The sequence below is a fragment of the Callorhinus ursinus genome, unplaced genomic scaffold (genome assembly GCF_003265705.2).
Source record: "Callorhinus ursinus isolate GAN/ISIS: 27379988/994484 unplaced genomic scaffold, GSC_fseal_2.0 scaffold32, whole genome shotgun sequence".
Classification (NCBI taxonomy): Eukaryota; Metazoa; Chordata; class Mammalia; order Carnivora; family Otariidae; genus Callorhinus; species Callorhinus ursinus.
In genome coordinates, this window is record NW_027397094.1 from 6,241,171 (window position 1) to 6,265,524 (window position 24,354).

A 24,354-nucleotide genomic window follows, 5' to 3' on the forward strand; every position below is an offset into this window, starting at 1 on the left:
TCTGAAGGGGAGGGAGGCACCAGCCGCCCCGTGTGGGCACCTAGCTTCAACCCAAGCACACAGTCAGGAGGGTATATAATACACACGCATCACTTATGTAATACAAATGTATTTCCGTGATGTGCCGTAATCCTATTTCTAATCCACAGGAAAAGTCTGGATTTCCTCCTGTCTCCTCAAACTTCTTAAATTCACTGTCTTTTTAATCCACTGTTTGGGGGGGGGATTGGAAATCCAGAATATTCTCTACAACGTGGGTCAGACACGCAGGTTTTCACATCCACTTCAACAAATCTTGCCAGCCGCTTTTTTTAAGGTTTTATTTATTTATTTGACAGAGAGAGAGAGAGTGAGAGAGTGAGCACAAGCAGGGGGGTGGGAGAGGGAGAAGCAGACTCCCCGCTGAGCAGGGACCCTGCTGCAGGACTTGATCCCGGGACCCTGAGATCATGACCTGAGCCAAAGGTAGATGCGTAACCAACTGAGCCACCCAGGCGCCCCACTGTCAGCTGTTTTTTTAGCTGGTAGTCTGTGTTGGGTTTCATGGGCTCATAACAATTTGGAACAAGAGAACGAAGATACTCAGAACCTCATCTGGTCCTCAGTTCAGCCTGAAGAACGAGGTACATTTGCCTCCTTGGGCTGTGTGAGGAAACTAAGACTCAGGGTCGCAGAGTGTGAGGGATAGAGCCACGGTTCCAAGAGCCTGTCCTGCCCTGCCCCCTCTCCAAAAGGACTGCTCTCATTCAACTTACATCTATACAGCTCCCAAAATAGTCTGCCTAAAAATACCTTCTGAACAGGTGACCTTCTGGAACTGTCGGTTCTTTCACAGCTACTCCTCGTTGGTAAGGTACAAAATCTATGATCTCTGCAGGAAAAGCCTTTGAACCTGAGTCTCAGAGAATTCGACTATAAATTCCGCTTTCGTGGCTAAGAAACCCAAGCCCAGTACAGGCCTGGGAAGGAACAGGTGCCGATGCAGGTTGCACAAATGACAAATTCCCCAGAGACATCCTTTCTCTCCAGATATCCTGCAAAAGGAGACCAGCTTTGGAAGGAGACAGCTGAGTTTGCGAAGAGTGACACAGTGCCTCTTGTCACAGGCAGGCCACAATGTCTAACATCCAGGAGAAGCAAATCACCCGCTTCTCCAAGAGGAGCCTTTAAGGTGTCTCTATCCCAGGGAAAAGCCAACTGAAAATGAGGCCTCTTATGACCACGTTTCGCCTTGCCAAACAGAAGATCCTGCCCCTGGCCATGTGGAAACTGCAATGGCGTGTCCAGAGTCCATGTGGTGGAGTTGGGGACAGCCTACACTTAGGCGTCAGGTAGGCCTGGCTTTCAGTTCCAGCACCGTTGCTAACAATGTGCACTGCAAAAGTCCCCTCAGCCCTCAGCTCCTTCCTCTGTAAACTCGCAGGCTGTATGTAATGAGGTGTAAATCTGCTCACGTATGCCAACCACCTGGCATGGTGTCTGGTGTGTGAGAGCCCCGTATCTGAAATGCTTTAAAATAAATAAGTCATGTTCAACTAAGTTTAGGAAACACTGGATCAGACAGATTTCTTGCCATCAGAGAATCTAAAAACCTCTACTATCTTAATGTGTGTCGTGAGTCGCTGAGAAAGGGACTTTCTCATTGTTCAACCTTTTAGTTCATAACTTTTAAATATTAATGCATATGTATACTGGCTTCCACTTGTACTTTTGTTCTAGTTTCCACAAATGTTAGAGAGAAGTGTGCTTACCATAGGCCGCATATTTTTGTAACCATTCTTACTCCTGTAGAGAGTAAGTAAATTTATAAACAGCTGAGATCACAAAGTTACTCTAAGAAATAATTAGTCTCTTTTAGGAATAAAACCTGTGGATTGCTTACCAAGTGATAGTTTTCAAATATTCATTTCTCAGTAATTAGTTGGCTCCTTATCTCCAAGAACAAGAATTGTTACAAATCTATTTTTATATGTATTTTTGTATCCATTCATATAACTATGCAGTTATCACCTTTTTATCATAAATTTATCAATAAGTTGCTGAGTTAATAAATGACACCAAGATATCTTCCTTAAAAAAATAAACACGAAACAATGATTCAACAGGTATTGACCACCGACTCACGACTGTTGTTCATATTGAATTCAAAATGGTGTAAGAGCTTCTCAAAAGGATTCACCTATTAAAATATTATCGTGTCCGGGCAGCTCCATTATGAGATGAAAACGTATGGTCTTCTGTAAAAAGCAAAAGTTTCCTCTTACTGTGATCGCACATCTTTTCACGGGCTGGGCGACACTTCCTGGCTGCCTCAGCAGGTGGCACTGAAGATTCAGGGCAGAGAAAATCCCGCAGAGTCCACGTGGACTCATTCTGGGGTGAATATTCAGTTTGTTTCTTACCCTCTCTAATCTCTGATGCTGCCCATCAGCCTGGAGGAAATGGTCTGTTTTGCCGGAGGCACTAAGGGGTAAAGTAGTGTCCAAAATATGTCTCTGTCCCTCCGGAAAACTCTGCCTGTGTATCTAATCCCCTTAGAAAAGGGGGGGGGGGGTGGGAATCTGTAGAATTCTGGAGATCAGGAAGGGCAAATGCAGGGCCGTTAGTTAGCCACTGCCCGCCCCCCAATGTCAACGACGGCTAGTAAATCAGAACACACTTGCACCCAGACCCAGACACCAGCTCTCAATCTTTTCCAACATGCTTCTCCAGGCTGCTACTGTGTGACTCAGTCGACAAGAGGCGCTCAGTGAAATCCACACGGTTCTGAGACTCTGAAGATCAAGTCCTCGACAAGAATCAGAGTCCTTAAGAAATGTATCCCGAATTCACCAGACGTTTTACAGCAGAACGGGGACGGGGACCCAGGCTTCTGACTCCCACTGAGGAGTTCTTATTGCACGGTGTCTTGAGCCTCGACTGCTGGGAGTCAGATTATTTAAGCAGAAGCCCCGAGGACAAGCCCAGATGATGGAGCCCCAGGGGTCTGGCTGCTCTCTCGTGGCCCCTTCCTCATTTGGAGAAGGGGTGGGGGAGGGGAGGCGCAAGTTAAGTCCAAAAGCTGTCTGTTGGGGGGCTACGTTATTTGTGCAAGTCTACTTGGAGAAGCAAGTCCTGCTCTGCTGGCCCGGAATGACCCAGTCCTCCGGGTGCTCCTGCCCCAGGGCCCCCACCCACCGCGCGCCGAGGCTTTTTACCCTTGGCTTTGAAGGCAATCAGGTACCCATCTTGAGCTAAATGGCAGGTCCCTTCATTGATACTGTTTTTTTAGGAACTTTCTATGATTTCTGTATGTTTCCCCCCCCCCTGGTTTTTCAGCTTCAAAACTGTCGCTCTCAAGTGCTTTGGGAAAAGCTGAGTATGAAGCCCGTAAACCACATCCTGCTACTTTTCTTCTCAAAACTACTGATGATGCAGAATGAGCATTGCCAGTGGGCTCAGGGGCACTCGTAGATGACATCCAGCCAGAATTTTAAATGTCATGCACCCAGAAGTGGTGCTGTCACCCTCCGGCTCATTCCTGATTGTCACGTGGCAGTTGCAACTCTTCAAGGCACTGCAATTCACCTGTCACCGGGATCCGAAATCTCAGCCCTTCTCAACCCCCTCCACCCCTCACCCCATTCTCACAGTCACATCACCCCCATCTGTTCTTCATCCACTCCTTTTACAAATGTCAGTGCAATACAATACTTCAAACATACGGAAAAGACCAAAAGAATAGTAACATAACAGACCCCCGTGTCTCCACCATTAACATCTAGCAAGTGGTTGTGCTTTCCCATAATTACTTCACGTGTCTTTTTTTTTTTATTTTAAAACAAATGTTTATTTTTCAATTTTTTAATTTTAATTCCAGTGTAGTTAACAGTGTTATATTAGTTTCAATAGTATTATATTAGTATACCATAGTGATTCAATAATTCCGTACATGACTCAGCGCTCAACATGACAAGTGGGCTCTTAATTCCCTTCACCCCTTTCTTCCAGCCCCTCCCCCACCTCCCCTCTGGAACCATCAGTTCGTTCTCTCTAGTTAAGAGTCTGGTTTTTTGTTTGTCTCTTTTTCTCTTCATGTGTTTCTTAAGCTCCACACACGAGTGAAATCATTTGATATTTGTCTTTTTCTGACTTATTTCACTTAGCATTATACCCTCTAGTTCCATCTATGTTGTTGCAAATGCCAAGATCTCACTCTTTGTTATGATTGAATAATATTCCATTGTATATATGCCACATCATCTTTATCCATTCATCAGTTGATGGACAGTTGCTTTGCTTCCATATCCTGGCTACTGTAAATACTACTACTATAAACATAGGGGTGCATGTATCCTTTTGAATTAGTGTTTTTGTATTCTTTGGGTAAATACCCAATGATGCAATTGTTGGATCATAAGGTAGTTCTATTTTTGACTCTTTGAGGAACTTCCATACTGCTTTCCAGAGTGGCTTCCCCAGTTTGCATTTCCCACCAACAGTGCACGAGGGTTCCTTTTTCTCCACATCCTTGCCAACACCTGGTGTTTCTGGTGTTGTTGACTTTAGCCATTTTGACAGGTGTAAGGTGATATCTCATTGTGATTTTCATTTTTGATTCTCCCTGATAAGTGATGATGAGTATCTTTTCATGTGTCCACTGACCATGTGTATGTCTTCTTGGGAGAAATGCCTATTCATGTCTTCCGCCCATTTTTTACTTTTTAAATTTTTTTTAAATATTTTATTTATTTATTTCAGAGTGAGATAGAGAGAGCCCAAGAGGGGGTAGGGCCAGAGGGAGAAGCAGACTCCCTGCTGAGCAGTGAGCCCGATGTGGGACTCGATCCCGGGACTTCGGGATCATGACCTGAGCCAAAGGCAGTCACTTAACCCACTGAGCCACCCAGGCGCCCTTCTGCCCATTTTTTAATTGGATTATTCATTTTGGCGGTGTTGAGTTGTATAAGTTCTTTATATATTTTGGATACTAACCCTTAATCTGACATGTCATTTGCAATATCTTCTCCCATTCAATAGGTTGCATTTTGGTTTTGCTGATTATTTCCTTTGCTGTGCAGAAGCTTCTTATTTTGATGAAGTCCTAATAGTTTGTTTTTGCTTTTATTTCCCTTGCCCCAGGAGACAGATCTAGAAAAAGTTGCTATGCCCAGTGTCAAAGAAGTTACTGTCTGTGTTCTCCTCTAGGATTTTTATGGTTTCAAGTCTCACATTTAGGTCTTTCATCCATTTTGAATTTATTTTTGTGTATGATGTAAGAAAGTGGTTCAGTTTCATCCTTTTGCATGTTGCTGTCCAGTTTTCCCAACATCATTTGTTGAAAAGACTTTCCTTTTCCCATTGGCTATTCTTTCCTGGTTTGTTTAAGATTAATTGATCATATAATTGTGGGTTAATTTCTACGCTTTCTATTCTGTTCCATTTATTTATGTGTCTATTTTTGTGCCAGTACCACACTGTTTTGATGACTACAGCTTTAAAATATAACTAACTTTGGAATCGTGATGCCTCCAGCCTAGCTTTTCTTTTTCAAAATTGCTTTGACTATTCAGGGTCTTTTGTGGTTCCATACAAATTTTAGGATTGTTTGTTTTGGTTTTGTGGAAAATGCTGTTGGTATTTTGATAGGGATTGCACTAAATGTATAGATTGCTTTGGGTAATATAGACATTTAATAATATTTCTTCTTCCAATCCATGAGTATGGAATGTCCTTCCATTTGCTTGTGTCATTTTCAATTTCTTTCATCAGTGTTTTATAGTTTTCAGAGTACAGGTCTTCTACCTCTTTGGTTAGGTTTATTCCTAGACATCTGATTATTTTTGGTACAGTTGTAAATGGGAATGTTTTCTTAATTTCTCTTTCTTCTGCTTATTAATATACAGAAATGCAACATATTGGCAATGAGCTCCTTGACATCAGTCTTGGCAATGATTATTTGGATCTGACACCAAAAGCATAAGGCACAAAAGTGAAAATATGTGGGACTACATCAAACTGCTTCTACACAGCAAAAGAAGCCATCAAGAAAATGAAAAGACGACCTACAGAATGGGAGAAAATATTTACAAACCATATACCTGACAAAGGGTTAGTATCCAAAATATATAAACATTCATACAAATCATTATCAACAACAAAAACCAATTTAATTTAAAAATGGGTAGAGGAACTGAGTAGACATTTTTCCAAAGAAGACATACAGATGGCCAACAGGTACATGCAAAGATTCTCACCATCACTAATCACAAATGCAAATCAAAACCACAAGATATCATCTCACACCAGTCCGAATGGCTATCATCAAAAAGACAAGAGATAATGTGGTAACAAAGACGTGCAGAAAAGGGAACCCTCATGCGTTGTAGGTGGAAATGCAAACTGGTACAGTAACTGTGGAAACCAGTATGGAGTGTCCTCAAAAAGTTAAAAATAGAACTACCCTATGATCCTGCAATCATACTTCTGAGTATATACCCAAAAGAAATGAAAACATGATATCACAAAGATATGTGCACTCTCATGTTTATTGCAACATTACTCACAATAGTCAAGTTACGGAAAAAACCTAAGTGTCCATCGATGGATGATAAAGGAGATGTGGTATAAATATACAATGGAATATTATTCAACCATGAAACAGAAGGAAATCCTGCCGTTGGTGACAACATGGATGGACTTGGAGGGCATTACTCTGAGTGAAATAAATCAGACAGAGAGAAAAAAATACCACATGATATCACTTATACATGGAATCTTAAAAAACAACAACAACAACACAGAAACAGAGTGTAGAATGGTGGTTATAAATTATAAACAAAGTCTGAGGATCTAATGAATAACATGGTGACAATAGTTGATAGTACTGTGTTGCATAGTTGAAATTTGCTAAGAGCAGAATGTAAGTGTCCTCACCAAAAAAAGAGAAAAAAAAGTGTACATCTGTAAGGTGATGGATCTGTTAATTAATTCAAGGTGGTAATCCTTTCAAAACTGATACATATACCAAATCATCACATTAGACATTTTAATATATTACAAATTTATTTGTCAATTATACCTCAATAAAGCTGGGGGAAAAAAAGAAAATTACTATTTTGGAATCCCTAAAGAAATAATAGATCTAATTAACAATCATTTTGACTGTAAAAATCAAAGATCAAAAGTTGAAGGAACTTTTATAATGAATGGATCAGGCTGATGACCCCTGAATGTCAGGTCAATCTTAACTTAAATGAGACAACCAGACATTATGTATTTCCTATTTTATGAAATAGAAAACAAAGAGCCCTCCCAACAAAGTATTCTTGCCAAAAGAAAGAAAAATTTACCTGAATCTAATCAAGCGTTTAGAGCTAATGTTTACAAGAAACAGTAAGGGTAGAAGAATAAGTTAAAACACATGAAGAAGCAAAAGATCATAATGTAGAACAATCTATTAGATACTGTGGTTTCTTCAAATAGTCTGGAAACAAGGGTGATAGGAGGAGAAATGTTATATATCAAGTATAACTTAAGAGATTAATAAACCAGGGGTGCCTGAGTGGCTCAGTCAGTTAAGCATCTGCCTTTAGCTCAGGTTATGATCTTGGGGTCCTGGGATCAAACCCCTCAGCCAGCTCTCTGCTCAGCGGGGAGTCTGCTTCTCCCTCTCCCTCTGCCTCTCCCTCTGCTGCTCCCCGCTCTCACACACTCTTTCTCTCTCTCTGATAAATAAAATCTTTAAAAAAAAGAGAGAGATTAACAAACCAAATGCTATATACAGAACTTGTTTGGACCCTGATTCAACAAAACCCACTGTGAAAAGGTATTTTTTAGATAATCAGTAACATGTGAACATAGAGCATTAAATGAAATTAAGAAGTTATGGTCAGTTTTGTTAGATATGAGAGTGACCTTCTGGTAAGTAGAAGAAAAAATATTTTTATTTGTTAGAGAAATATGCTGAAGTTTTATAAGAGAAATAGTCCAGCTCGACACCACCCCCGCCCCATAAAATGTGAAGGAAGAGATGAAACACAAATGGCAAGCTGTTTGTGCTTTCTGAAGCTGAATGATGAAATATACAGCAATTATTGTACTATTCTCATTTGTAGGTTTCAATTTTCCATAATAATTTTTTTCTAAGGTCTCAAGAAGTTCAACCACAGTCTAAGCTTGGAATCACGATAGCATTCTCATGATGTCCCTACCATGGTGGAGGCACAGAATGGATGATACCTATAGGACAAGATTATCAGACTCCTCTGGGTGGGCTTCACGGCAACGAACCAGGAGGAAATAGCATATTTCCCACAGGACCCCAATAAATTTTGTGCGAAAAATGGACATTGAGATGCGAATTAGTTAATTCAGAGAAAATAAAATCCCTCCAAAAATGAGATTTCTTTTCAATAACCTTTAAAGCCTTCTCTTATTCACAAAAGCATTTCTTGAAATAGAAAGTATTCATTTATGTAAATATTAAGTAAATTATTCATAGAGAGAAAAACTCACTGCTCCTACTTTTTGCAATAACCTAATACATGGAAACAGTCGTCTTCTGCCTTGATTTAAAACTGGCACTACCAAATTCCTAAATTATATTATGATTCCTTTCTAGCTTTGTCTCCATGTAAACAGAAAGACAGACTCTATACTGACATGTCCCTCATTTGCTGCAGAGCTTATAATACTTGCATAAGAGATTGGAGGTGAAAAACCGCAATTTAGTTCAATAAGAACTGAGAATAAACATGCATAATTATATTTGTCCTGATTCTGTCATCTTATAAATACATATAATAGATATTCCTAGTCTCACCCACAACCCATCAAAGATCAATTCCCAAAATTATGGAATGTTTATTCTCCATAAAATTTTAGTTAGAGCTGCATCAAAGCTGATTCATTTGGTTTTATGATGTATAAATTAATTTTAGAATTTACTACAGTCTTTGACAGTGACAGATGACACTCATAGGCAACCAAAGACAGATGAGACCAGTTGCCATAAAATGACCATATTATCCAAAAGAATCTCTTTTGGTGGGTGTCTATAGGGGTGGAAATCAATCCATTGGCCATTGTATTCATTTCCCAGGACTGCCATAACAAAATGCCACACATTGGGTGGTTTAAACAACAGTAATTTTTTTGGCTCACTGTTCTGGAGGCTGGAAGTCCAAGATCAAAGGGTCAGCAGGTTGGTTTGTTCACAGCCCTCAGGTCTCTGCTTTTTGTTCACATTGCGTTTTCCTTGTCTGCATCTCTTTAATAAAGATACGTGTCATATTGGATACTGTCCTCTACCATGACCTAATCTTAACTAATTACATTTGCAGTGACCTTGTTTCCAAATAAGGTCACATTTGAGGTACTCGGTGTTAGGAACTTCAATCATTGTTTTGGGGGACATGATTCAACCCATAATAGCCAAAGAGTCAAAAAATAGAAAGAGGTCACCATACCATTTTCCCCAGGTCAATTAGTAAAGATCTGCTTTCTGATTTTATGCAAATGTGTTGACATTTATCCTAGCCACAGTAGAAGAAAGTGTCTCAATGATAGCCTTTAAGGAGACTACAATCAGTATAGTACTTAGAACACAAGTTTCTGCTGTTCTAACAGTGACGTGAATAGTAAAAGATGAGATGCGGGTTTCTTCCCCCCTCAGTTAATCATCTGAAATGAAGCAGTCAAGGAATGATTTGACTCCCAGGGACTAGCAAGGACCCAGGCATCTTTTATAGGATGGCCATCCTTGACATGGAGCTCCCATGTCTAGACTGCAAGATGGCCAATCCAGCTCTTGCCACCTTGTCGGTTACTAGGAAGGGAACTGGGTAAGGGAGTGTATGACTATCTCTTCTGAGGGCACAAGTAGGGAAATAGAACATAGTACATCTATCTTCCCACTGAACAGAACTTAGTCGGATGGCTATTCCCAGCTGCCAGATTCCGTCCTGGGATACACCCAGGCTGAGAAATGGAGCCCTGCCCCTGGGACCAATGCAAACTCTCACTATGGATGGGAAAGCAGATACAGAATGGCCACTAACTGCCTCTACCACATCCCACCAACCCCGTAGATAACCGCACTACCTCTTGTTGCATATGCCTTCCACATTCTTAAGAAATTGCTCCTCTCAAGTGTTAGAGGCTTAACTCAGTCCTTAACCGTTTTAGTTTCTCTACAACCTTTATCTCTAATTGACCTTTTGGGAGTTCTCTCTTCCTACTCTCCAAACTCTACTAATTGCTCTTCATAGTAATAGTATTTTCTGGTCCTCCTGCTCCTCCCCCTTCCTAAAAGTATGTGTCCCCCAGAGGCCTGTCATCCAGGCTCTTTCCACTTCTTTGTCCTTCTTGCAAGTCATCAACTTCCCTGATTTCTGCTACTGGATTGAAATGGATGCTTCCCGGATCTCTCTGTTTTGCCCTACTTTCTTTGCAAAAGCTGAGCTCCCCATTTCTCACTATGCGCTGGACTTTGCTGCCTGGACACTTTGTCAAGTCTCAGGCACCCAAACCCAGATTTGCTCATCCCTCTGCAGCCCGCTTCCCTTTACACTAGTACTTGTTTCTACTGTTACTGTCACCCAAACGACATTTCAGGGTTTTAAATTTTTAAAACTGTCTTTCTTCCCCTTCCCATCCCATCAATCAGTAAGGCATGACCATTTTAACTGCAGAGTTTCCTACACTCCCATGTTCTGACCCATTCCTGAAGCTGCTTCTGGTTCCGGTTCCGACCTCCACTGTCTGTCAGTCTACACAACTCTCAGAGCCTCAGGTGTGTCACACATTCCAACTCTTCCTACGCTAACATCAGAGATGCCAAAAGATCAGGAAAAGCATAATGTCTCCTGGGCAAATGATGGATTCAGTTCACAAGGGAGAATTTTTTTAATTTCCTACTCTTTTCTAGATATTTATATGCATCATCTTACATAATACTCAGTGACAGCTAAGTTAATTAACAGCTAAATAAATAAATTATTAAGCATATTCCATATGCCAGACCCTCTGCCAACAACTCTACCTTACTCTAATCTCACAAACTAACAATGTAAGTGCTTTCGTTGTTCTCATTCATATATTAGGAAATAGAGATGCATTAAGAAACTGAAGCTTTAAGAAACTGAGTAAATTACTCAGGGTTGGAGATTGGATAAATGGTAGAACTAAGATTTGAACCAACTGGTCTCCAGAATTTGTTCCCTATTAGTTTCCAATGAGTTTTCTCTCTTAACCATTAAATTCTACAACCCCCTATCAATCATAGAAGGGCATTATTGTTACACCATTTTATAAACCAAGGATGCTCATTAACCCTCCCAAGGTCGCAGACATCATTCAATCCAAGCTGACCAGACTTTAAAAACCTAGGTTCTTTCTTTCTTTCCCATTATACAACTTCTCACTTATGGCCCATGGTTAAAAGCTACCCCTTAGTCTCCCTGAGATAGTTTACATCTGTGGACTTGAGGCTAAGAGAAAGTGATAAGAGTGGCAATGTGTCAGCACAACACCATCCACAGCTTCAGAAAGACATTCAAAGTACATACTCTCATTGTGGTGGTGCCAACTTTATAAAATCATACAAGCCAGTTTATTGAAATTCCACTTAGGAATGTTGTGGGTCCATGTTGGACTTTCTTCCAAAGTTACAATGGCTGGGATGTTAAGTTCTGATATTCATTGGCTTACCCTGGTCTTGTAATGAATAAGGAAGCTCCAAGAGAGCAGGGAATATGGTCATGTCAATCTTTCCTGAGAGTGGGGATTCAGAGAGTGGGGTGGTAGGTTTGTTTTCTTCTGTTAGTGTTAAGCCAATATCCCAGGTTTCTGATTGCTCGTTATCCTAAAACACAGCCAAAAAAAAAAAAAAATCAACACAGCCTCAGTCTCTGATAACTCGAAATTATGCAGACCAAAGTAATTTTGAAGTATATGTGGGTGTGTCAGTTTTTTTAGTAGTAATAAGTACTTATAAGATGTAGGCTGGAACTCTGGACTCCATCTAAAGGGAGAGAGTGGTCTTTATGGGCTATACTCACCCACTTAGTAGGCGTAAAAAAGGCAAAAGAAAATCAAGGTTTGGAAACATGAAATGGACAGAAGCAAAAGTAGTCTTAATAAATCCAATTCCAAGAAATGGTTACAGCCTATGAAGACAGAAAGTTGATACCCAATGTCACTGGAGACTGGGAACCAAAATCAGTTTCCTCAGTTCTAAAAGATGTGTCTTCTTAGTTTGGCAAAGGGAAAATACATTCAAGGGCATTCACGTTATAAGTGAAGGGTCTTAAGGGGGGAAATGCTAATATGAATATACCACCAAATTGCTATTTATGAAGGTGAAGTTCAGGGCTCCGTGTCTGACCATCATTCTTCCCTTGCACTGTAACTACAGGCTTGATTAAACTATCTGATATGCCCCCTACCTAAAAAGTGTAGTCATCCTGCATCCATGCATGTAAACACACACACACACACCCCATTACCTTTCTTCTAGCTAATATCCTTTGGGTCTTAGCTTAGATGTTATTTCCCCCAGGAAGCCTACTATAATATCCCCAAACCCAATAAGATACCATCTCTAACAGCCTAAACAGCTGCAATCTGGGTCACTCTGTACAGAATGGCCTCTCTACCTGTCTGTTTCTTCCATTAAGACTCAAAGTTCCTTGATGGCAAGAACTTGCTGTCTTGATCATTACTGTATCCTTAGGGGGTAGCACAGTGCCCACAAAGTATTTAGGTGTTCTGTATAAATTTGCTGAACGAACACACAGATTTTGCAGTTTAGGGAGCAAGTCCTGTTGCCATCAAGGTTCCAAGATGTGTTCTTTCCTGAAACAGACTGGCTAAAATAAAAGGAGTGCCGATTATATCAAAGAGCTGTTAGGTTGGCTCTGCGGTTAGTATTGCTTGCCTATCATGGTAACGGGAATGCTGGTCACAATGAGTCTGTTGACCCTCTTACTGAACAGCTACTTGCACCATCTCTTTCTCCCTGCTGATCAAAACCTGCCTCCCCATCCAGAGGCAGAAAATGCCAAATATTCTCTCAGGCTCCCTTGAAGCTATGTGACCCAACTGTAGACAAGGAAAGGTAAGGGGGGTTCTACTTGGGTTTCTACTAAATATTTTTTACCTTCCAAAAAGGGATTCTGGAAACTCTCCTCTTCCTTCTTGCTGCTGGAAGACATGAAGTAGCTCTCTTTAGACTGAGGTGACAAGCCTGAGAATTAAAGTTGGTATGTCAAGAAAAAAAAAGCCAGTGACATCCTGGAATGGTTGTGGGAAAGCTGACTTTGTCACCTTAGGATTTACTGCTATGTGGGATTGTTAGTGTCTTTAGCATTTGGACCCCTGTTGATCAGGAATATTTTGTTACTTACAGGTGAACACAGTCTAACTAATCATGTAAGAAACATGCAAATTCCTCTGTGGCATCATGATATTCCAAAGCCAGTATAAGCCAGCAGGTGGGGTTAGGATACGCAGGAGCCAAAATCATTATTGCAAGAACTAAAGACATGAAAGGATCATCTACTGATGAAATCTTTTGGCTAAAGATGAAATCCACGTGCTCCTATTAAAGAAGGACAGTGTATCCGCCTACACTGGAGAAGCACGAGAGGGTAAATCAGAGAAGGACATTCACAAGCATATTCCTTCTTCACGTCTTTGTTCAGAATTGGCTCATGAAACAATTTTACAGATAACTACCTGCCTAGGAAAAGCTCAGTTGCCCTAGTAGCAAAAAATGTTCAAAAACCCTATGTATCTTCCAGCAATAAATCTTTGGAGGGCCAGAAGGAACCGATGAAGGGGACCCCTTGTGTTTGGGTGGTACTTACAGACGCCATTCACATCACTTCCCAGCCTGACCTACATGGAATCCAGCACCATTCCTTCCTTCTCTTAGGAAAAAAAGTCATCATTTGTCTGCATCCCTTCTCAACAGAACATACTTTCCCAATGGTACTTATTAATTTATTATTAAATATGATATTGCATATTTGCAATTTTACATAATACTCATCGAAAAATATAGAGGGATCATTCGGTACTTTCTGAGAAAATCACAGCATCCTTCAAACCAGAGTGGACAGATGACAACAAACAGAACACAGACACTTTGACACGAGACACAATATCTTCTGCAGATGCCTTCTCCCACCAACCACCCTCATTTTTCCCCATGTTCTCCAGCAATTTCAGGAGCTTTCACCACACAGTTTAGCTCCAATGAACCACTCCCAGCAGCAGGCTACAAACACAGCTGGGATGTAGGTTTGTATATTCACAGGTCCGTTCTGCCTCTTTGTGGTGTTGCCTAATGCAGGAGTGAATAGCTATGGTTTCTATCATGCAGGATCTGGTCTTATTTTCCCATACAAACCACAGAAATGGAACTGCGTGGGTTGGAAGAGACGGCAGCGAGTGAGCAAACAGGTTTCTGTGGGTTATTTGCGGCCAGGAGTACTAGTGGACCGAGGGCAGGTGCAGAAGGCTCAGCACCAGGGCAATGCCGTGTCTGGCTTGGCACAGTTGCAAGTAACCGACAGGGAATCACACGCCCACTGGAGAGCTTCAGTGGGAGGCATGGAGGTAGTGAAAAATAATTCAAAAGCTCCTCTGAATCATGAGAAATACTTTTTAAAATCTGATCATCCATCCTAATGTCATTTATCTGCCTAAGGTCAACTACGTACAGAATTTCCTGCTCCTGGAAGCCTCCGAACTGTTAACACTAAACACTGTGCGTCCTTAGGGAAAACGATCACTACTCTTTGGAATCCCGATGAGCTAATTCTCCAGCAGTGAACTCCCACAGAACCAGAACCCTGGTCCTTCAAAGAGTGTCCCAGGTTCATTCCAATGTGATATAGCGTGTTTAGTCGTACATAAGTGAACGCTAGGATTATTGTTCCTAGTATTATTACTATTTTCAAGCCTTAAAGTTTGTTTTTGAAATAAAGGGTTATTTTTTCCCCCTAAAATGTGAAAGCTTTCATGTACATAAAAAAGCGTGACTTGGCTTTTGGAAATTTACTTGGTAGCCTGGGAGCTAGCTCCTCGTTAACTTGGATAATTTCAAATGGAATTGTTATCTTCTGAGCAATCAACGTCAAACTGTCATATCTCATTCTTGCAGACACTGGGCTGGGTATTTCACAGTGCCCCCAAATAACTACGAAAACAGCTTTTTCCAAATGGTCTGGAGCCTCTTTCCCCCAAAATTAAAGCACCCAACCCAGATTATATTTAAGATAGGACTCGGAGATTACTGCTTTTTAAATGTCTTCCAGAATTTATATACTGAATTTATATACTGAATTTTCTCCTTCAAAATAGTCCCCTTTGGACACTTACACATTCATCCCAAATATGATCACAATAATTGTCAAGGCCAGGCACCAGTACAATCCTGGATATGTAGGTCTTAATAAATATTCTGTGATTGAACGAGTCCATGAGTAAGTGGGTGATAAAAGAACAGATAAATGAATTTAGAGCTTGCCCTTCGAGGACCCCCTTCCAATCCAGTAACACTTTTGTTTTAAATATCTAGACTAATGGTAAAGCCTGTGTTTTGGGCGTGAATGTGATTAGTGAAAACAGTCAAAATCCCTTAGAACTGGTCTTGGGAATAGGAGACACAATTCGGGGGGATAAGGGCAGTTAGGGAACACAAGGCATGATCAAAATATTACAGGACTTCCTTGTGATTGGCCCCAGAAGGCGGTGCCAGAAATAATTTACCAGCATTAACAGCTCTGGATCAGGTACACTGACTCCGGGGTAATGGCTTTGAGAGGCTCTGCTCAAGATAGAATAGTCGGCATGCTAATCTCCACACTAATTTTCTCTAATTGGGCGTATACATTTCTGGTCAGTGTTTATATAATATACATTTAAGTGTGATGGGGGCAGGGGGTGGGGGGAGGTCCTGGAGCCTTTGTTAATCTCAAATCCGTAAAACTTCGTTGTTCCCATCTGCAAAAGAAAGAATCAAAGTCCACAATCTCTTTAAACTTTGCCAGCACTAACATTCAATAATTCTATACATAAATAGGTGTACCGTGGTTCACACACCTCCAAGAACTCTCACTCACTCATTTTCCAGAGGCTTCATATTGAGGGGACGTGTTCCTTCAAATAGCCGCAGGGCCCTGATATCATGCATTAGGGTCTAGACCATCAGGGGTGTGAAGCTCCTAGAGCAAGGCGAATGGGACCCACATACACACACACCCCTCTCTCCCACTCGCAGTAAACTATCTGTCCCCCAACAGGGACAATTATCGAAGTCATCATCACAGTTTACATTCATGTGAAATAATTTTTATAAATTACAGAGTGTGGCTGCCCTTTCAATGAACTATCAACTCTTCATTAAGTAGTTACTACTTCAAAGGTGGAGGAAGTGCTTTCAAATGGAAGGATGACTGCCGGCTTGAGAAAGTCCTGCTTCCGATTGTGTCCGAAGTATCTTATTCTGTAGGTTCCAGGCTGGGCAGTGTCTGGAATATGCCATTGGATGATGGCATTGCTGTGACCCTGCAGTCCCTTGTGCCAATAGAAACTGTTGGTAGAAAACAAACAAGCCAGCCAAGTTTTACTCTTAAAAATGTGTGATTAGAAAAATGAATGAGTATTCAGGGAGTACCTACCCTAACCAAAGCACTATCCTGGATATTGGGAGTGCAGCAATGAACAAAACAGGCACAAATAATATTCACTTTCTAGAAGAGATCCTTTAGGAAATAGCCATTTGTAGAAATAGTTTTACTTGTTCTACCTTTCTAACTACCTAAACACTATCCACCCCGGGGAGCCTCCCTCACCTGATACTCAGAATACAGGATGTCTCTTGCATGGGAAATGCTAGAACACTCCTTTTGCCCATCCTCTGTGTTGACTGATACTGAAACTCCCAACTAGATTCATTTGTTAAAAGTATATATTTAATGAGTGCCCGTGCCAGACTCCATCCTAGAGGTCTGAGGTTACGGTAGTGAGCAAGACAGACATGGCCCAAGGTTCCATGGAGCGTATAACCCCTCTGGGGCAGGGCGGGAAGAAAGGTAATAAACAAGAAATCGACAAATCATCTTAAAAGTGCTAAGTGACATGAACCAAGTAAGGCAGAGGTATCTCTAGGGAGATGTTATTTAAATGGAACCCACACATGCTCAGAGGAAAGATTTCCTGAAAGAAGGAACAGAGATGCAAAGTGGCTTCAGTGGGAGAGCACAAGGTGCAGTGGAGGAATAGAATGTTCTGGTAGGAACAGACCCGGGTGGGGTGTGGCACAGTGCTTGAGCTTACAGAAACAGTCAGCTCACATCGGTGCTTGCAGACAACCACAAGGAGTTCAGATACTCTGCTAGGTAAGTGAGATACAATGGGCTAACTGACTGATGTCCCCACTGGTGTAGAGAGACAGTGCTCTGGGCAGAGAGGGTATTCTCAACAATCTGTGTTTTTCAAGGATGGGCCCAGTGCTCGCATGACAGAGATATTCCTGCTGGTGAACAGGATGGAGGCCTATCCATGTCCTCCGTGTTCACTGCTATTCTAATTTGGGGCTTAAAAAAAAAATCATCGTTTTTTATCATCTGTATAATCTTGTTTTAATAATAAATATAAATTTATTATTTCTTTCAAAATGACCTATGCCCTAGAGTCCTAAAGATCAGAGGAAAATGTATGCCCATATTTATGTGTGATTATCAAAGGGGCCACAGTATGGTCAAACTTCGATTTTCGGTTAGCCATGGGAAGCAAACCGACACGCAACCCATCACTTAGTTTAAGACGATCCAAGTTAGACACAAATTGGCAAAACCTTTGCCCACTTGTTGTGCAGTGTGAAATGGTATACACTCGGGAGCAGAAACATTTTCTTATTTTGGACACATTTTCAAATCTTCCAAATAATGCTTTTGGTTCAAATCAAGAATCATCAACGTGTACACGTACGATATGTTTTGCGTATAGACTCGTGATTTTCCCAGAAGGACTATCAGGCTCTATAGAGCGATAGCAATACCTCCAGACCAGTATGCCTTTCAGCCAGTTTGCAGGAAGGCTAGCCAGTCTTTAGGGGTAATGTCTGCGGCCATAGAGAAAAGCAAAACTAACAGATGTTTACAAAAATGGAGGCCATAACCTCATTAGCACCTAATCTTCCAGAAGCGCACACCACACTGTTTTGCAGAAAAACAGAATCAAAATGAAGTCTAATAAATCAACTAAATATGGCCAGAAGTCTCCTTGGGAATTTGCTATCATTAATATCATGCATTGAGCCAGGCTTCCCATTTGTCTTCCCTGCATTACTAGCCAACTGTTGTCAAGGCTTGAAAGACAAAATATCCAACAGACATGCTCACCGAGTCTCCCAGGAGGCATCATTATGCACTATTTGCCATGTTGCTGATGCAGCTTCGTATTTCTCAACAGTGAGGAAGGTCTGATGGGTCTGAAATGCAATTAATATAACTGATGAGACCCTGCACAGTCATAGAAGGAACTTGTCTGCAAATACGTCCCTTGTGGACTGTAGGCCAACCTGTCAATACCTTGTGTGAAAATATATTAGAATTTCATCCAAATTCTTAGGTGCTTCTCTTTACATTCTAGGCAATGTCTTCAGAACGCTAATTTATCCAGGCTGTTACACATCATGACCTTTTTTTTTTTTTTTTTAGAAAACTGAATGATCATAATTTTAGAGCTGATAGCAAATTTTACAAACGGGGGAGGTGAAGAGATAGAATAAAACTTGAGATATTTAAAAAGGTGTAAGTCAAACCTTTCCATGACATGTTTAATTGATCTATATTCCAAGACTTTCTCTAGTCACCTCAAGACTTGGGAGGGAAAATGGGAGAGTTTCTTCATCTTTCCTTCTCTGGGTAAATATACCTTCCGAGTGAAAGAATTGAAAAGGATGCATAAATCTTCCCTGTCTCTAGGGTGCTAAAAGCAATCCCTATATTTTGTCATAATGGATTCCTAGAAAGCACATCAAAAGCAGGTTTTATTTTTCCCATTGGAAAATTGCTATAATAATTCAATTCAGACTAAGAATTCCATGTCAAATAAAGCACAGATTTGAATAATATAACAAATTAAAAGACAGAGTCCATAAATCTCCAATTTTCCTCAAAAATCTTTTAAGATTTTATTTATTTATTTGAGAGAGAGAGAATGAGAGATAGAGAGCATGAGAGGGAAGAGGGTCAGAGGGAGAAGCAGACTCCCCGCTGAGCAGGGAGCCCGACGTGGGACTCGATCCCAGGACTCCGGGATCATGACCTGAGCCGAAGGCAGTCGCTTAACCAACTGAGCCACCCAGGCGCCCTTCCTCAAAAATCTTTAGACTGTGGGCCTTTATGGGCAGGACTTGTGTCTGATTCACTTTTATCCATTACAGCCCTTTACACCTGTCACTTACAGGTGTTCAAATAAAACTTTGCTGAATGGGTCACTCACTTATACCTGGGCCATGGGATTATTTAAAACTCTACTCAACGAGGGGCACCTGGGTGGCTCAGTGGGTTAAATGTCTGCCTTCGGCTCGGGTTGTGATCCCAGGGTCCTGGGATCAAGCCCCATATCAGGCTCCCTGCTCAGCGGGAAGCTTGCTTCTCCCTCTCCCACTCCCCCTGCTTGTGTTCCTGCTGTCGTGCTCTCTCTCTCTGTCAAATAAATAATAAATAAAATCTTTTAAAAATAAATAAATAAATAAATAAAACTCTACTCAACGGATAGGTTATATTCAATAAAGTTTTCATGATGATGGTGACTTGTAAAGAGAAGGGTTTCCAGCCATTTAGGGCAGATGGAGTAGGAGATTGGGTGAACCCTCAAGGGGTCTAGAGTGTAGACCAGAGAACAAGTCTAGGCCACTGTGTTTGTGAACTATGTGACTATCCTTTCCCCCCTCCCAACCCTCATCTCTACCTGATACACAATTAGTTAACACAAGTTACTTAAGCTTTCTAGGCTTGGTTTCCTCATCTGTAAAATGGGGACAATAAAATGTAAGCCAATGGAGAGTAGGGAGAATTAAATGAGATTGATGTAATAACGTATGTAAAGCGCTTCACCTGGTGCCTGCAAAGAGTAGGTACCTTCGATAAATAGAGGTAAGGATTACGAACAATAAAAGGGAGTGGAAATTGTTGTATGCCCAGTCCCAGAGCATTGTTAGAAATCAATTCTATTCTCATTACAGGGCTTTAAGCATTTTGTTCTCCTGCTTCTGCAAGGCAATAACGATGATGGTATTTCTCCAGCCTAAGGATATCAAAGGATGGCTAATCCTGCAGTTTTGCCGTAACCCTTGATAGCTTCAGAAAACAATGCTATAAACACGCAAATATTATGGCACAGTTTGCCTAGAGAAATTATTTCCAACAGGTGCCTGTTGACTTTCCAAGCAGTAGAACATTTTTTCCCCAGGGTCATATTGGACAGTGTCATATTGCCACAATTGTATCAGAGCAATAATGATATTTCAAGGAACAGAAATGGAAGGTTCATTTGGGAGAAAGGTGTTTGGGGTTATAAGTAACAATGGTCCCCGGGAAGAACGGCTCATGGATACAGTAAATGCATCCTCACTAAAAAATCTGACCTTGAAATCACTTGTGTATACTTACTCTTTCTTCTACATATTTCTTTATTGTTTGAATTCTTATAACTAGAAATGCCTAGTTATTGCTTGTGTAGTTATAAGAACATTCTTTTTTATTTTTTGAGAGAGAGAGAGGAGGGGCCGAGGGGGAGGAAAAGAGAGAATCTTGAGCAGACTCCATGCTCAGCATGGAGCCTGATGTGGGGTTTGGTCTCATGACCCTCACGATCACGTCCAGAGCTGAAATCAAGAGTTGGATGCTTAACCGACTGAGCCACCCAGGTGCCCCCGTTGTAAGAACATTCTAAAGGAGTGACAGAGGAGTAAAATTAATTCATTTTATTAATAGCTATATTACATATGTATACTTTATATACAATCAAAACAATATATGAAATGATATATAACAAACTATGAACAATTATTACCTCTAAAAAGGTTTATGGACAGAGAGATACTTTCACATTCCACTTTAAGCACTTCTGCAATGGTCTGTTTTTACACTGAACATGTATTTCTTGTGTCATTTTTCAAGATTAATAAATAAATATCCCATTAGTGCCAGCAGTAAAGAGTCAGGAAATGGCAAAGGCAAGATAAAGTAAAGCACCTGGGCCAGGGCCCCAAGCCAGCGGAGCATCCCCCCAGGGCCCCATGATCACTCTGGAGGTAGGACCAGAGGCTACAGTGCTGGAGTAAGAGAGGAGCCAGAATTGGGGGTAGGAAGGAACCAAAGATATACTTCATTCTTGGCCCTTTGGTTATTTTACCCAGTTTAGTAGAGTTTCTAAATTGGAATACATAAATGGGATTGTATTCAAATTTGTATCTTCTCAAGGGACATGTAGCTCTCTATGCTTTGTGCAGTATGTGATCCTAAGCAGACCCGGTTAAATGTTTCCTGTGCTTTTTTCCCCCCAGACTGAATTCCACATTACTCTTCCTACTGAAAATCTCCTCACACCTAAAAAATAAGATGAAGAGCAAGTTGGAACATTTTATCATTATATCATTAACCTCTATAAGGCTATTCAAATGAAGACTAAAAAGTGGATTTAAATCTGTCAAAAGAATCATTGATGCTTACCTGGTTTTCTGCTGAATTCTTTGGGTTAGCGCCTACGAATGTAACTTCAGCAACTTCTCCCTGAAGATAAAAACTCATTTTATGAGTTTGTTCTTTGCTGTGCTCATATTTGGGCCATGATTTATGAAATGTTCTAGGATTCTGGGCACCTGTGCAGATTCTATCCTATTTAATCAAGTGACTCATCTTCTGAGACTATCAGAGAACATACTCTTGCAGAAACAGACACAGGAATTTTTGGTGGAGAAATTACTCGAGAATTTTTCGCCAGTGAATTTGCTTTTAGTACATTCAGATAGAGATGAATACAATGCATTAAAATGGTTTCTTCAGCCTCTGATATTGTCTCACGCTCCCCTCCAACACACATACAGGAAATGGACTGACTCAAATCAAAGCAGTCAAAACTTTCCGTGAATGACTTACACGTACACGGACACTTGCTTGTGTGAGATACAAAGTGGAATGACAGGGCATGTACCTACCTTCCCACCTGAAACAACTAACAAAGCTGGACAAATATGTATTAAACCATGGTTCTACAGACAGCCGAGCAATGAAAACAGTGAGCCTAGAGTGACAAAAAACAGACAAAATGAGCCCCTCAACTGCCCCAGCCTAATGCCCTCAGAGTGTGCAGTTCACAGCACAAGAAGGCAGAGGTCAAGCAAAGCCAGGCACTTGATCTACATTAAAGAATAGATGTGGGAGTCCGTGAAGGTCAAATAGCCTTACGTTCACAAGGTAGAGTAATAGAGAAAAGAGCGTACCAGAGAGAGAGCTACGTAGAGAGAGAGAACTCTGGAGATCTGTAGAAGGTTCCCCTCAACTCTGCATGCAGGGAAGAGAACCACCTGAAGCCAGGAAAAGAACGTATCAACAGAGACTGAAATTCTTACTCCCTGAAGCATCTAAGCACACACTCTGATCAATATCTGGCTGGACATTAAGTTATATAACCACAGGGGCAACACCTTGAGAGCCAGACTTAAAATCAAGGACAAAAAAATGGAGCAGACCCAATAGCCACACATTGCAAGAGAGACAGACTGTACTGATTTGGTCCAGGCTAGTTTTCAGTGAGCCAACAAACAAACAAAAACAACTTTGGGGTGGGGAGGTGAGGCTAGAATCTAGAATTACCACAATGTATCAAAACACATCCAGTATTCAATACAAAAATTATGGGATGTGCATACATGAAAATATCACTCATACTAAGGGAAAAAAGCCCAATCAAAACTGCCATTCTGAATGAATCACCGAACACTACATCAAAAACTAATGATGTGCTGTATGGGGACTAACATAACATAATAAAATAAAATAAGATTAAAAAAACAAAAAAAAATTTAAAAATTTTTAAGAAATTTAAAAAAACAAAACAAAACAAAACTGCCGTTCTGTGTCCCCGGATGTTGTAGTTAATAAACAAGGACTTCAAAGCAGTGGTTGTAAAGATGTTCTAAGAACGAATACAGTCACGTTTAAAGAATTAAAGAAAAGTCTGATGATAGTGACTTAACATATAGAGAACCTCAGTGAAGAGAAGTAATTGTTAAAAATGGATTGGGTGTTCTAGAGCCGAAAATCACAACTGACATGAGAAATTCACTAGAAGAGCTTAATAGCAAATATGAGATGATAGAAGAAAAGATAAGTGAACTAGAATTTATCAATATAAATTATATGATAATGAAGAATGGACAGGAAAAAACTGAAGAAAAATTGCTAGAACCTCAGAAACAAGCGGGACATCAAGTACACAGCAGGATTCACAAAGCAGAAGTCCTAGAATTCGAGGAAAGAGAGAAACAAACAAATGAAAAATCTTTTGGCAGAAATAAAGGATGAAAACTTTCCAAACTTGATAAACATTACCTTGCCCACCCAAGGAACTCAACAAATCCCAAGTAGGATAATCCCAGAGTGTTTCGCATTTAGATACATTGTAGCAAACTTGGGGCAGACGGAGACAAATAGAAAAAATCTTGAAAGCAGTAGGAGAAAAATGATGCATTACTTACAGGGAAACTCCAATAGATGAGCAATTGACTTCTCATTAGAGAGTGAAGAAACAAGAGTTGACAGGATAACACACTCAAAGTGATAAAAGAAAACCATTTCTCAACCAAGAATGTAGCAAAACTATTCTTCAAAGATAAAGGGAAAATAAAGCCATTGTGCTAAATAAAGCCTGAGGGGATTTGTTGTTAGCAGAGCTGTCCTACCAAAAATACTAAGGAAGTTCTTCATGCTGAAAGGAAATGAGGCTATAGGTGGTAATAATAGTTCAGATTCCTAAGAAACAATAAAGAGCACCGGAATGGTAAGTATGTAGGCTTGGTTTAAAATATGCTATGAATATACTTTTCCATATCTTCTCTTAATCTCCTTAGAAGGTGTGAGATTGTGTAAGACAATTAGCTATAACACTGTATTACTGCATTTATATATAGATGTGATGTATGTGACAACAATATCACAAAGGATGGGAAAAGAAAAATAGATATAGCAATCTTCTTATATTTTTTGGAATTATTAGTATTATATTGAAGTAGGGTGCAATTAGTTGAGATGCATATTATAGCCTTATGACATAATAAGACATATATATATA

The 24,354-nt window shown here is 40.5% G+C and overlaps 1 protein-coding gene and 1 long non-coding RNA gene across 4 annotated transcripts in view; one reads left to right on the forward strand and one right to left on the reverse strand.

Moving 5' to 3' along the window:
- Positions 1 to 862: 862 nt before the first annotated feature.
- Positions 863 to 21,688, forward strand: LOC141370336 (uncharacterized). 2 transcript variants are annotated; one of them, XR_012374288.1, is made up of 3 exons: positions 863 to 1,331; positions 5,886 to 6,090; positions 21,569 to 21,688. It is a non-coding gene; the product is annotated as an uncharacterized lncRNA (long non-coding RNA). The 2 variants fall into 2 exon arrangements; XR_012374287.1 differs by lacking the exon at positions 21,569 to 21,688 and adding an exon at positions 8,129 to 8,437.
- Positions 13,891 to 24,354, reverse strand: part of ASAH2 (N-acylsphingosine amidohydrolase 2) — a 117,273-nt gene continuing 106,809 nt past the window's right edge. For both annotated transcript variants that reach the window (XM_025851014.2, XM_073878943.1), the window contains 3 exons: positions 21,735 to 21,794; positions 18,396 to 18,484; positions 13,891 to 16,582 (listed from right to left, as the gene is read on the reverse strand). In XM_025851014.2, the coding sequence (XP_025706799.1) occupies positions 16,393 to 16,582; positions 18,396 to 18,484; positions 21,735 to 21,794 (339 nt within the window). In that variant the 3' untranslated portion in view covers positions 13,891 to 16,392. The remainder of the gene's footprint in view (positions 16,583 to 18,395; positions 18,485 to 21,734; positions 21,795 to 24,354) is intronic.